Source organism: Podarcis cretensis (assembly GCF_951804945.1).
Source record: "Podarcis cretensis genome assembly, chromosome: 3".
NCBI classification, from domain to species: Eukaryota; Metazoa; Chordata; class Lepidosauria; order Squamata; family Lacertidae; genus Podarcis; species Podarcis cretensis.
This window is the reverse complement of record NC_137172.1, coordinates 80,314,658-80,327,653: the sequence shown is the minus strand read 5'-3', so window position 1 is coordinate 80,327,653 and position 12,996 is coordinate 80,314,658. Positions and strand designations below refer to the sequence as shown.

The 12,996-nt window shown below is 39.0% G+C and overlaps 1 protein-coding gene across 4 annotated transcripts in view; it reads right to left on the bottom strand.

The window, feature by feature from the left end:
• Window positions 1-12,996, bottom strand: part of EPHA7 (EPH receptor A7) — a 165,764-nt gene that overhangs the window by 98,882 nt on the left and 53,886 nt on the right. For all 4 annotated transcript variants that reach the window (XM_079971067.1, XM_079971066.1, XM_079971069.1 and 1 more), the window contains exons 4-5: window positions 7,973-8,128; window positions 6,747-7,082 (exon numbers count right to left, since the gene is read on the bottom strand). In XM_079971067.1, coding sequence (XP_079827193.1) covers window positions 6,747-7,082; window positions 7,973-8,128 — 492 coding nt within the window. The remainder of the gene's footprint in view (window positions 1-6,746; window positions 7,083-7,972; window positions 8,129-12,996) is intronic.

Sequence of the window (12,996 nt, the reverse complement as noted above, 5' to 3'; positions counted from 1 at the left end):
CTGCTAGAGCAGTACCTATTTATCTACTTGCACTTTTTGGCGTGCTTTCGAACTCCTAGGTTGGCAGGAGCAGGGACCGAGCAATGGGATCTCACTCTGTCGCGGGGATTCGAACCTCCGACCTTCTGATTGGCAAGCCCTAGGCTTTGTGGTTTAGACCACAGCACCACCCTCATCCCTTACTCCTATACACACACAAATCTGACTACATAAAATAACCATTTTTGCATGAAGCACAGAACAATCATAGCCACAAATAAGAACTGCATGAATTCCAGTTTACGCAGCTATAAAGAAGGTTAAACATTTTCTCCACTCCATAGTAAACTTTTTTTTTTTTCAAATAAAGGAACAGAAGCAAGACTCTTTCTGCTGTGTTCCAAGCCTTTTTTATACTCAATTATAGTTATCAATCATTTTCCTAAACTATTTCCTGTTCTCTGAACTGTAGAGGCTACCAATTATATGACAAAACTGTTTTGTGTTACACAATAAAATGGTTTTTATTCTTTGGGTCTTAATAATGTTTTTTAAAGGGAAAAAATCTTGTATTTTTTTAAGAAAAATAATCTGTGATAGAATGCATTTATATAACAAAATGCTTAGTGGAAATGCTCAGTATTTGATAATACAAGTGGGAAAAATGGGAAATGGGAAAAAAAAATAAAAATAAAAAACGATTATAATTTTCTAAGGGTCTGTTCCCTTAGAACACAAAAAAGGTTGTTCCCACAAACACTAGGCTGAGCGAAAATCTTTAAAAACCCTAATTCATGAGAACAAATGAGTGGCAAAGAATGAACAATTGCCATTCATTCACACAGTTTAAAGTATGGCTTGCCTTTCCTACAGACCACCTTGGCCATGGGCAGAATGGAAGATGCAAAATACAGACAAACAATAGCTCTTCCGCTGAGACCACCCTTGCTCACCTGTGGCTGTGAACAAGCTGTCATACTATTCATGTAAAGAACAATTGAAGTACATTGAAGTACATTTCTCCTCCTCCTCCTCCCCGCCCCCCAAAAAATATTCTGGCTTGTTAAGGGTTGCTGGGAATTATAACACTGTTTACTCTGTAAACAAAATTCTTTTACAGGGGAAGATGTGCTTCAAATCTGCTTTAAAAGTATAGCATTTTGCCCAGATTTTATCTTGTGGAACAAGACCCAAGAAGAAATATGGTAGGTAACTTGCATATTGTGTGCTATTGTGGTAGGATGTGTCTGCAGTTTTGCAGTATATGAAGCCTAGGTTATTTCGCCTCTCCCACCAAGCTCTACATTGTTACTTCTATCTATTTCCTGTAATGTATGAAAAGAAAGTTTCCTGTGGCACAATAATTAAGCTAAACAAGTAGTAAAATAAAATAAATTCCCAACTCCTATCAAATCTAATTCTTATTTAATATACCATGCTGTCTCTAGATATCAAGGTACGTGCCAAGGAGCTGCTGCATAATGCAGTCCTTTTGATTAGCTTAATTCAGTGAGAACTCAAATACTTTTCACCATATGGCAATCTAAGGCATTGACAGCATGGATTTATATAAGCCATTGAGTGCTGCCCATCTATTCGCCAACCATTTAATTAAAGTGGTGGCAATTTACAGAGAAAGAAAAAAAGGACTCAATTCAGTCATCAAGCTACACCATGTTTCAGTAAGCTTAACTATGGCTTAATGTGATGTTTCAATTGACAAACTATGGTTTGTGACCACTATCAAACCAGAATAAGAAGCTGGAGGGGGGAGGGAAGGATAGTTGAAAAGCTCAAGTTTCTTTTATCTCTGGTATAGCATAATATCTGAATAAAAAACACAATGGTTGTAGTTGTGACTAGAGAACCTGGATCTAGACACCTGGAATTCTCAGCAAATAGAAAATGAAAGCAGATAAGCAGCTCTAAACTACACTGTAAGCGCTAATGTTTGAGTTATTTTCAGTACAAATGATGACTACACAACAAAATGTGTCATCTGTTACTGCAATCCTATTCACACTTGCCTGGAGTATGCATCATTGAACATAGTGGGACTTCTTTCTGAGTAACAGTGCATAGGATTGTGCTGTTGATGCCATCTCCATATTAATAATTTCAACTCAAAAATAAATATCCAGGCTTTCTTGGAGGACGTATCTCAGGAACTAACTATTTCTTGATGGAGGACGTATCTCAGGAACTAACTATACAGAGGGAGTATATCCCTGTTGGTTAAGCATTTGTTAGACCTCTCAGTGACAGGGTTTGATTATGGCAATGTGCTGGTCTGGAAGCGGCAGCTAGTTCTGAACACAGTAGCTGGCTTGCTTGTGGGGGCAAACTACAGGCAGCACATAACACCCTGCTTATTGGATTTTCACTGGTTACTGATCTGCTACTGGCCCAAATTCAATATGTTCATATAAACATACAAGGAACTATAAAACTCAGGATTATGCTATATGAGAGAGCACCAAATCCCTTACACACCCAGTGAATTGTTGTAGTCTATGGGAGAGTTTCTCAGAGCTTGGCTTTTAGTGTGGCTGCCCCTGCTATGTGGAACAGCGTTCCTATGAAGATACGACAGCAGCCCACCAACCACACTTCTCAGAAACAATTTAAGATATTTTTGTTCTGGCAGGATTTCTCTGTTGAATAAATGGGTCTTACCATGAATGTCTACTTTTTTTAAGATTTTAGTCTTGCTTTAAATGTATTTGCTGTATTTGTGTTTTTGGTTGTTTTTAATTATTAAAAAATAAATTATTTATTTATTTATTTATTTATTTATTTATTTATGTGTAAATCACCTTGAGGCAGTCGTTCAGAATCTGATTAATAAATTGATGATGACAATAATAACAATTTAATACCATCAACTTCTGGGGCTTTTAACCAGTATGGGATTTGACAACTCTGTCGCTCAGAAAGTAGAGGACCATTGCTTGGTCTCTTACCTATGGGTTTCCTTGAGGCTCTATTTTATCCCCTAGCCCTTTAAAGATCTGCATGAAGTCACTGGGGCAGGGCATCCAGTGTTTTGGGATTGAGCCACATCATTATGTCAATGATACCCAGCTCTGTCTTTTTCAGTTGGCACCAAGAGGGCTGTTGGACTACTGAACTGTAACTTAGAAGCTGTGATGGGTTGGGTGGGCCTAACAAGCTGAGGCTTAACAGACAAGGAAGAGGTGCTGCTTGTCAGACATCCTAATCTGGGACTGGAGGTACAGTCTGATCAGGTTCACAATGTGGGGGTTTCTTTTAGACCCAGCATTGCTCCAAGAAGGTTCCATGGCTGTTGCGGCCAGGTCCAACTTTGCCCAGCTTGGGGGAGGACAGATGTGCCTCTTCCTGGAAAATGTACACTGCAATGGCCTGAAGAATGTTTGGAAATTGAAGCTTGTGCAAAATGTCATGGCCAATTTGCTTTGTTCTGCGTGCTTTGCTGACACTACTGTATTGCACCAGTCTTGTACAAATTGCACTGGCTTCCAATTTGTTTCTGGGTACAATTCAAATTGCTGGTTCTTACCTATAAAGCTTTAAACAGGGTAGAGCCAGGGTATTTGAAAAGCTGTGTCTTCCTTTATGAACCTGCCCGTAGTTTAAGAAAGTTTCTGCTGTATATCCTCACCAAAGGAGGTAACATGGATGGAAACATGGGACAAGGGCTTTTCTTTAGTGGAATGAACACCCTTCCTGCGAACATCAAACTTGCTTCCTCTTTATTTAGCTTTAGCAGGTAAGTGAAACCCATTTTTCCCATTCTGCAAGGCTTTTGCCCCATTTTAAATGTGATTAATCACACTCTGTTTTAAAATGTGTTTTCTCCTCTTCTTCTTAATTGGTTTGTTATGATACTGTTTTAAAGTTCTTATGTTAAAGTTTTTCAATTATAAGTCATTTCGGATGCCCTTTTGGGACCAACAGGCAACTTAAGAATAATTTTATAAAAGTGAATATTGAGATATTGGACAATTTGTAGCGCTCTGTAGAAACTTTAATTACAGGAAGGAGATTTAGAAAGCATATTCAGTATCATAACCAATTTCTTTCTTTTATGTGAAATCATTTTCTTACCAACAAAAATCATCACTTCTTTTCTGTAGATCAAGGCTTATTCATAATCCTTGGAAAAGGAATTGGAGCATTAAATGCTCTACACATTTTAGAAGATTTATAAACTTAGAGGCTAGCATTAGCCACAGCCATACTGGTGGAAGAATGGAAAAGAAAAAGGCTGTTTGAAGCTGATCTTTAGCAGTTTTGTTTGCCAAGACACTAGTGGGTTCTTTCACATCACAGATGTGGCTGAGCCTGGCAGTTCCATAAGGAAAGGGCTTTTGCAAATATACACAACTATTCTGGGTCCTGCATTTGATTCTGTGAAAGTCATTAAACAAATTAATACTTGAAGCTTAGCCTTCTTTTTTTACACAATAACACTACACTCTGAAGCATGTTAATGGATTAAAATATGTGTAAGCTGTTGTCAAATAACAACAATAATATTTTTTTCCTGTCTTTTCAGCAGGTAAAGGCATACACTAAGTTTAATGGAACTTGCTCCTAGGTAAATTCACAGTAAGATAGGGGAGTTTGAACCTTTCATGTTTCCTTCTGAAAGCTGTACTTTTCCATGCCTTGTGCCTCACTCAGCAATTGCTCCTTGGTCCAGCAAATCCACAGACTATCTAGCTGCACCTCTGGAGTAAATAATGCTATGAGGATTACATTCCCCATGGAAGTCAGAAGATGTCATAGCAGAATAGGACAGCAACATGCTTTAGACACCCCTAAAGTACTGCAATGCACAGATAGTTCTGCTCTGAGCCCAAGTCAGAGCTCTCCTCTCCATACCAACAAACTGAGAAATCTTGTTCTGGGAAACAGGAAAGGCACTGCAAGGAGCTGTCGGAACCTCCCACCTCCCACAATCCAAATCTATAAACTTCAGGCATAATACATGCTGCTCCTCACTTGGATGGATAATGCCCTGATATTAAAAAGAAAAACAAGGAAAAGCATACTTAAAACTATTTACAAAATTATTCTAGTTGAAATTGAAGAAAATGACCAAGAACCCTAGGAGGTGTCTGGAAGAGGAGACATGAAAAATTAGTATCTCCAAATTGTTGACAATTCCATGAAATAAGATTACTGCTGCCATGTGAAGCGTCCCTTTACAAAATACTGTGCTGTGTTCTTAAATGAGAAAAATAATGTAAATATAATGAATACATTGATGGAAAAAATTTTTTAGCATAATAAATATTTTAACTAAAATATTCACTGCAATTATCTATAGAATGTGATATAAAAATATAAAAAGTATTGAAAACAGAGACAAAATCCATGTCCTATTCATGTGTCCTTAGGGTGGAGCAGTCCAGATGTGTCTACATCTGGATCACTTAATACTTACAGTATCTGGCACGCTGCAAGTCACATGCACCTGAGCAAGAGGTGAGGAAGAAAAGGGATGGAACAAAGAGAGCCCAGGAGAGCCCAATGCGGATACTTGTCCTGCTCATGCAGTAGGAAGTATACTGGGCCTGTTGTACATTTCCCTTAGCAATGAGTATTCAAGAAGCAACTTCTAGACATTCACTAATTTCCCTGCTCCAGAGTTATTCATCTGAACCCCAGAATATTGAAAATACTTTTTTGTTTTTGTTTTGCTTAAAACTCAGCTGGCCTGTTGCCGTTAGCCTACCCCTATTTCTACCATCAACACAAGGCAAAATGCAGCACAGACCTGCTAGAACATCATTTTTATCAACAAACAATTCATCATTTTACATTCCTGAATAGGAGACTTCCTATTTCGACATGCAAAGATCACTAAAACACATTTTGCCCCTTGGGTGATATGCTTGTTTGATTTTATTTTTCCTGACATTTCACCTGTCAGATTATCATAAATATAAGAAACAAAGAATAATTGTCACATTCTCACTGGATCTCATCATCAAATATCTGGAAGTATTAAGCTGGAAGGATAATCTTGGGGGAAGCATGTGAATATCGAAGGCATTATCCTTAACTCAGATTCCGGTAGAGGATTTAAACTGTTTCTGAATGAAATATAAACAGGTTGGAACTTCCCTTTTAAGAGTTTGAAAATACTAGGGTATTGCTACAAAGAAGCCAATGCACACACAGAAACCCATTTTATTAATACAAATGATTTTTTATGTTTCTTATTGCATTAAGAACATATAGAGTAGTAAGTTAAATTTATTAGGAACTAACAAACCAACATGCTGAACCAACAAACCACTCGCTGAATAAAATTTAAACATACCCTTAATGCATTCATTGAAATCAATGGGTCTGAAAGTGCTTGACTTCATACCTTGTAACGTAAACAGCTAACAGCGTGATCCTACGCAAGGTAGCACACAGCAACAAATGTCAAGATCAGGCAAGAGAGTCAGTTCTGGCACAACAGAGGAGTTCTTGTCTTTGACTGGCATTACAATCCAGTCTTACTCCTTGCAACAGGGTAGTGGTTAGCACTGACAATCCTGTGGCACTCTGCAAGTAGGCCACAAATAACCCCATGTGCTCCATCCTAAAGACCACATGTGCCACTAGAATCAAAACAATGTTAAACTAGCAAAAAAAGGGGGCGGGCCATGTAGAGGCTTACTACAGGCATGCACCATATGTGCCTCGCTTTAGCTGTTGACAAATAAAGTGTGCAACAATCCCTGCTGCATGCGTTTAAAAAATCCTAGAGTTTGTTTACTTACCTGCTTGACCAGTGGTAACAGTAACAGCTGCAAAAAGCCTCTGGGAGCGGCTTAAATCAGAAACGCCATTGACAGCTTCAACTTCAAAAGTGTAGTTAGCGTGAGCTAACAGGTCCAAGACGGTGACATAGTTGTCTGCTAATCCAGTTTGCTGGGGCATATATCCAACATTGCTCCCACAGGGAACACATTCGCCCTGCTCCCAGCTGCACCTCTTGCACAATACCCTGTAGGTCACGTCGTTTCTTCCTCCGTTATCAGCAGGAGGGCTCCACTCCAAACTCACAGTAGTTTGGTTAATATTGAAAATAAGGTTCTGTGGTGCAGATGGAGGTCCTTTATTGAACACAAAACACACAAAAACAAATGGGAGGGAGGAGTTAAAACAGAAACCAGCAGGGGGGAATTTAGCTCATGTTTTAATTACCTAGGCAAAAGCTTGCCAGAACATAAACTTTTCATTATATTTACTACAAGCTACCAAAAAGCCTGCTTGAACTCACTTGACAAGAAGCTTTATTTATTTTCCATTAAGGAAACAGGATAGCCGTTCTCTGTGTATTTACTACACCTAGCTTTAGCAGCTTTTCTTCTGCGCAATTAAAGGGATAAGTTAATGCACCTCTGAAGCTGACTCATACAAAATGCCTCCAGTTGAATTCTTGTGTCCTTTTAAAATGCATTAAACAGAATACATTTAGATCCTCTTTACCTGGTTTTGATGCAATTTACAGCTTTATTTGGGTGGTTTTGTCTTTGGGCAAACTGCACAAATTCGTTCCTTGAATCACCAGTAAGTCTACTTGCAGGTGGAATGCCAAGCCAGATCCCATTACATTTCAACCAGACTCCTTATCTACACAGGTTCCTTTTCATTTCACATGTCACTCATTTGGCGCAGTAACACATTAGGCTTATATGACAATGCAAATATATGTAGGAGAACCATATTTTCATCCTCGTCACAATATTACATATATTTGCATAGTGTGTTCTCTGGGTTATGTTGGGAGCAACAGGGAAATTAGATTTATGTAGTTCCTACTCTGTTTACTTTGCCCACTTTGCTGCTCAGCCAGAACTTTCAGTTTCAAACACTTCTAACTCGGATAGACTAAAGGCCAATACTGTGTACCAGAGAGAAAGAGAGAGCCCATCTTAACAAATAGATGCGCCTGGGGCTGGCAAGATAACATTCTTTGTGATTATCTACATGAATAACTCACTTGTGCATGCAACATATGGTGGATCAGTAGGTGCTCTGTAATAGCTGTCCTCACAATCACATCGCGAAGATCCTTCCCTGTCTGAGAAACTGTGCATAGGACAGCGGGAGCACTGCAGATCTTGCGAAGATGACTTGTAGAATCCACGGCCACAGGCTAAAAGATAATGAAACAAACAGATACCATTTTTTTTAAAAAAAAAACCACAAGTGCGTTTTAAAGGGATATATGGCTTCAGGCATGTGAAAACGTACCGTGTTAAAATGTTCTCAAAATGCACTTTTACTCCTCCTTCATATTGTGAAAAGGTCCCACACTTCACTCCCAGCAAAAGGTAGTGGTTAAAAGCATAAATGGTTCCTAACATCAGCTGAACTTACACACTACAGCTTTCATTAGAAAAACCTATCCCCTCTCAGCTACATAATAATTCCAGTTTCCATAAGGACTACCAAAATAAGGCCTTTCTGCAGTTAGGAAAAAATGTATCAAACTATTATGTATAATCATAAAATAATAGAATTGCAAGGGATACCAAGGATCATCCAGTCCAACCCCTTGGAATGCAGGAATCTTTTGCCTAATGATCAACAGTACCATATCCTTCCCTCAGTACATCTGTGGGGGACAGGACTGGACTTTTTGAGTACACTTTTTAGAGTACACTGCTGCTGTAATAGGGAGCATCTTGTGTCAGTATGGAAGGAATCACCCTTCATTTCTCCCAATCAGATAGTTATAATTGTTCCCATCATATTACGCTCATGTTACATATGATCATTGTTTTGTGTTGTGAGTTTTTTCCCGGGGTAGAGGCTCTATCTAAACCACAGCTAACTGAACCATAGTTATCTTTGCTGTTAACTGAAGTAAAGGTCCACCATGCTGTCTCAAAAATAGCACTAAACCTATATATATATTTGATTCACTTTTAGCCAAATCTATCAAAACAGCCAAATGACAAAACTATTGTTTTCTGCCGTTGCTGAGCTTATCAGGCTATGAGGAAAGTGCATGAGAAATGCACTGACTGTTCCAGCCCAAAGCCCCTTGTGTGGTCTCTCAATTAGTATCTCAGGTAGTTCTATATAGAAGGCTATGCAGTGACACTTATAAAATATTCTTCAACAGCATGTACTACATAAATGCAATGAAACAATTATTTTTAGAGACGTAAATCTAGTAAAAAATAAAAGCAAAACATCAACAATGTTAGCCATTCTTTTGCATATATAAATATGCAAATTTCTGATTGTGTGTGTGTGCAAAATTTTATTTATTGAAACATATTTATAACAGCCTTTCACACATAGTTGAAAGTTAATACAACAGATTTTCAATTTAAACATCAAACTTACAAAGAAATAAAATGCTGCTAATAATCTAGGGCAGGATTATTTCACAACAACTCACTGGAAGTAAGCACCACAAAAGCATGGAAACATTAAATACATTTTTAAATAAGTGCTGAAATGCCACTAATGCTAGAACTTGCCTAAGCTCAGAGGGCAGGTGATTCCTTAGAGAAGGCACCACCATAGAAAAAGTCCTCTCCCTAGCTGCTGTTAAAAAACATCCATAGGTTGCAGCACAACCAAGAGGGTTTCAACAGGCAATCACAGCGATGGAGCAGGGTTGTAAGTGAGCAGGTAATTTGTTTAAAACTTTATAGGTCAAAACCAATAAATACGTATGCAAGCAGCTTTATAGACACACATGCCTTCATCTCATACGGAGTCATTTTTCAGCATTGGCTGTCCACAATGTAGTGAATATCAGTGTTTATAGTAATTTATGTCCGTCCATCGTTGTCCCCCCCAACCCAACCCATGGAACTGACTGGTACAGAGGACCACAAATATGGTAAGCTTATACCACAAATTGTAAAGGATGTGCTGCCCATACTCTCTACCTGCCCATACTTTCTCCATGGTACTTTTGAGAAGGAGCAGAAAACCAATTGGGACCTTACCTTTAACAGAAGATCCACTTCTCACTGAAGCCTGCAAATTTTATGATCATTTAAGTTGTTAAATCAATTGTAAAACAAACTCAGGCAATGCTATAAAAGCATATAAAAGTGCATCTGGGAGCAAATAATTTATGTAAGCCCAGCAAACTGCAAGTGAATCACAGAAAAAGCATGTCTAAAATAATGAGATAGGAGATCTGAACCGGCATTTGTATTGCTGAACACAAATAGTAATGCAATCAAACTAACATTTTGTATTTATTCAATGTCACGGATACTGAAAGTTGTCAGTCACAGACAAACATGGCTCCAAAATGGAAGTCATAGAATAGTGGCTGTGGTGCATACACTAGATCAGCTGTAACAATCACAGGCATTTTCTAGGAACCCGTTTCACAATAATATCCTGTAAGTCAACAGATACCACTGTGGGTATTCCCTGGGTATGATTACTACTCCCTCTTCCTCTGTTCCACCTGCCTGCCCCAAAGTCCTACCTTGGTCAAATGCATACACATACGTGTGTTCAGAAATCACAGCCAAAGGGAAGAGACACTTGTATTCTAAATATTTGTGGTGGTATATCACTTTTTACTACTTGTTTAACAAAAGGTTTCTTCTGCTGCAGCAATTTGCCCTAAAATTAAGCAACAATATATAAATTTAATGCAGCAGTCGCCAATCTTTTTGGGCCGAGGGGCACATTTGGAATTTTGAAAAGAAGCTGAGAGAACCAGTCAGAAAATGGCGAGTGCTAGAGGTGCATCCTAACACAAAATGGCTACTACCTCCAAAAAGAGGCAGAAAAAGAGAAGAGATGGGAAGCTAAAATGGTTCAAACATGAAAAGTTCTATTCATTTTGGTGTTTGTTTGTTGTTGTTGAAAAAATAATAATGAAAAAAGTATTAGCTGTTGCTGGTGTGTTGCTGTAGATTAGAATTAGAATTAGAATTAGAAAATACAGAAGCTGTGGAAGTTAATTTAACTTAACCTTTGGAGTGTGTGCCCCGCTCCCAGTTAGAACTAGTTCCGGTACCAACATACAGTTGCCATAGAGCAATTCCCATCATCCCTGAGCACTGGTCCTGTTAGCTAGGGGTGATGGGAGTTGTAGTCCCAAAACATCTGGAGGGCCGAATTTGCCTGTGCCTGCCATAGAGAGTCATAGAGCGCTTTGTAGGGGACCTCATCTCACCTCCTATAACATCACCAACAAACAGCTGACTTTGCTTGAAGACTTCCAGAAAGGAACAGCCAAATGTAATTGGTTCCATTGTCGAACTGTTCTTAAAATTAATAAGCACCTTCACTGAAATCTACCCTTCTGTAGCTGAAATCCATTAGAACTTTCCCTGACCTCTGGGGAAGTAGAAAACCAATCTTTGCCATTTGCTGTGTGACAAAGATGGAGCCAAAGATACAGAGATGAAGTTATATATTTGTGTCACCTAAACAGAAGCCATTTCTTGAATCTGAAAAGGAGTGTTTTTTGTCACATACAAGACTAAGGTAGAGTAAAAGATCTTTCCCCTTCTCTCTTTTTTTGTGGGCAGAAATGCAACTTTGATTTGACCTAGAGTGTCCATGGTTTAAAAAGAACATTGCACTGTTATTAGCACATTGCACATTTTGCATCCAGGATCCTAGACTGGATCAGCAATCACTGAAATGCACTGGGCAGCCATCTCAAGGGAACCCTATGTAAATAGCTCCCTTGGCCCTTTCAAGTGACAAGTTTGGTCATTTTAATCTGCTTTAGAATGCAGCATGTGAAAGCACTCTGGGGTTAGATTAGCAAAGGTACCGTAAAAATGTCATTTAGACACCTATTGTATATTCAGTGTCTCTGGTGATCTTTCTAATGCCTCTGAGAATGTGTCCCTTAGGGCCAGTGAGGCTGTGATTATTGAACTGTTTGCTTTGCAAAGAAAAATCTCATGTAAAATCAGAACTAAGTAGCACAACAAAATTTCATGGAAGGCTTGTAACACAAGTCACATTCACAAATGAAATCACTGTGGACTCAAGTAGCTATCACTTGCTTTGAGAAGAGGCAGACACAGAAGGTTTAAGCTTATTTCTGTGTTGTAATCCTCTTCCAGAGCATAAATATTATTTTGGCAAGGAATGGGGGCTGTCCCTTTACCATGGAATATATCCCAAGTAAAAGGAATACTGCTTAGAAAGTGTGCACCCATCTAAATCCAATCTCTCTAACACACAGAAAAGACACTTTACAGCAGCAAAGTGACGCTTATTGCCCATGTTTGACATAAGGAAAGATAACTGGGTAACATACAAAAAGCAAATGATGGCATTCAACTAAGTTCTACTCAGAGCAGTCATATTGATATTAATGGACCTAGCTTAGTCAGGTTCAGGGCTTTTTTTCATGGGTAACTCACTGGAACTCAGTTCCAGCACCTTTCAGGTAGGTGCCACTGTCATTCTAAGAGAAAGGAGGCAGCATTCATGGTGACCTCTTTTTCTAGAAAAATAGCACTGGTCAGGTTCATTAATTTTAGTAGGTCTACTGTGAATGAAACTTAGTTGAGTGCCATCACACAACTCCCCCCTCCTATAAACAAATGCAATTGTAAGAATATAAGAAAAGTTCTGATGGATCAGGCGAAACACCCATCTAGTCCAGTATCCTAATCTCACAATGACCAAAAACATGCCAATGAGGAGCTCGCAAACAGGACCTATGCAACAGTTCTCTCCCCACGTATTCAGGGTATGAGAAACTCAATTACACTTCACTGTTTCCAGTGCTGGCAGAGCAGCAGAGACAAAAGAAGAGCTACAGCAGAAGGCATGTAGAGTGAGATATATTTCTAGACAGATTTGAGGACATGTAGATATTAATATGGCCAACTAGGCAGTTTTGTAGTCTCAATGCATGGATGAGATGATGGCGATGTTGGAATGAAGGCTGGGATTTGTTTGGCACTGGGGAACACTCTGGGACAAGCCAGGCTTGTACAGAAGGGAAGGGATCCATGTGAGCTGGGAACAGACCAGGGTGGCAGAGCAGCCTTTGTGAACTGA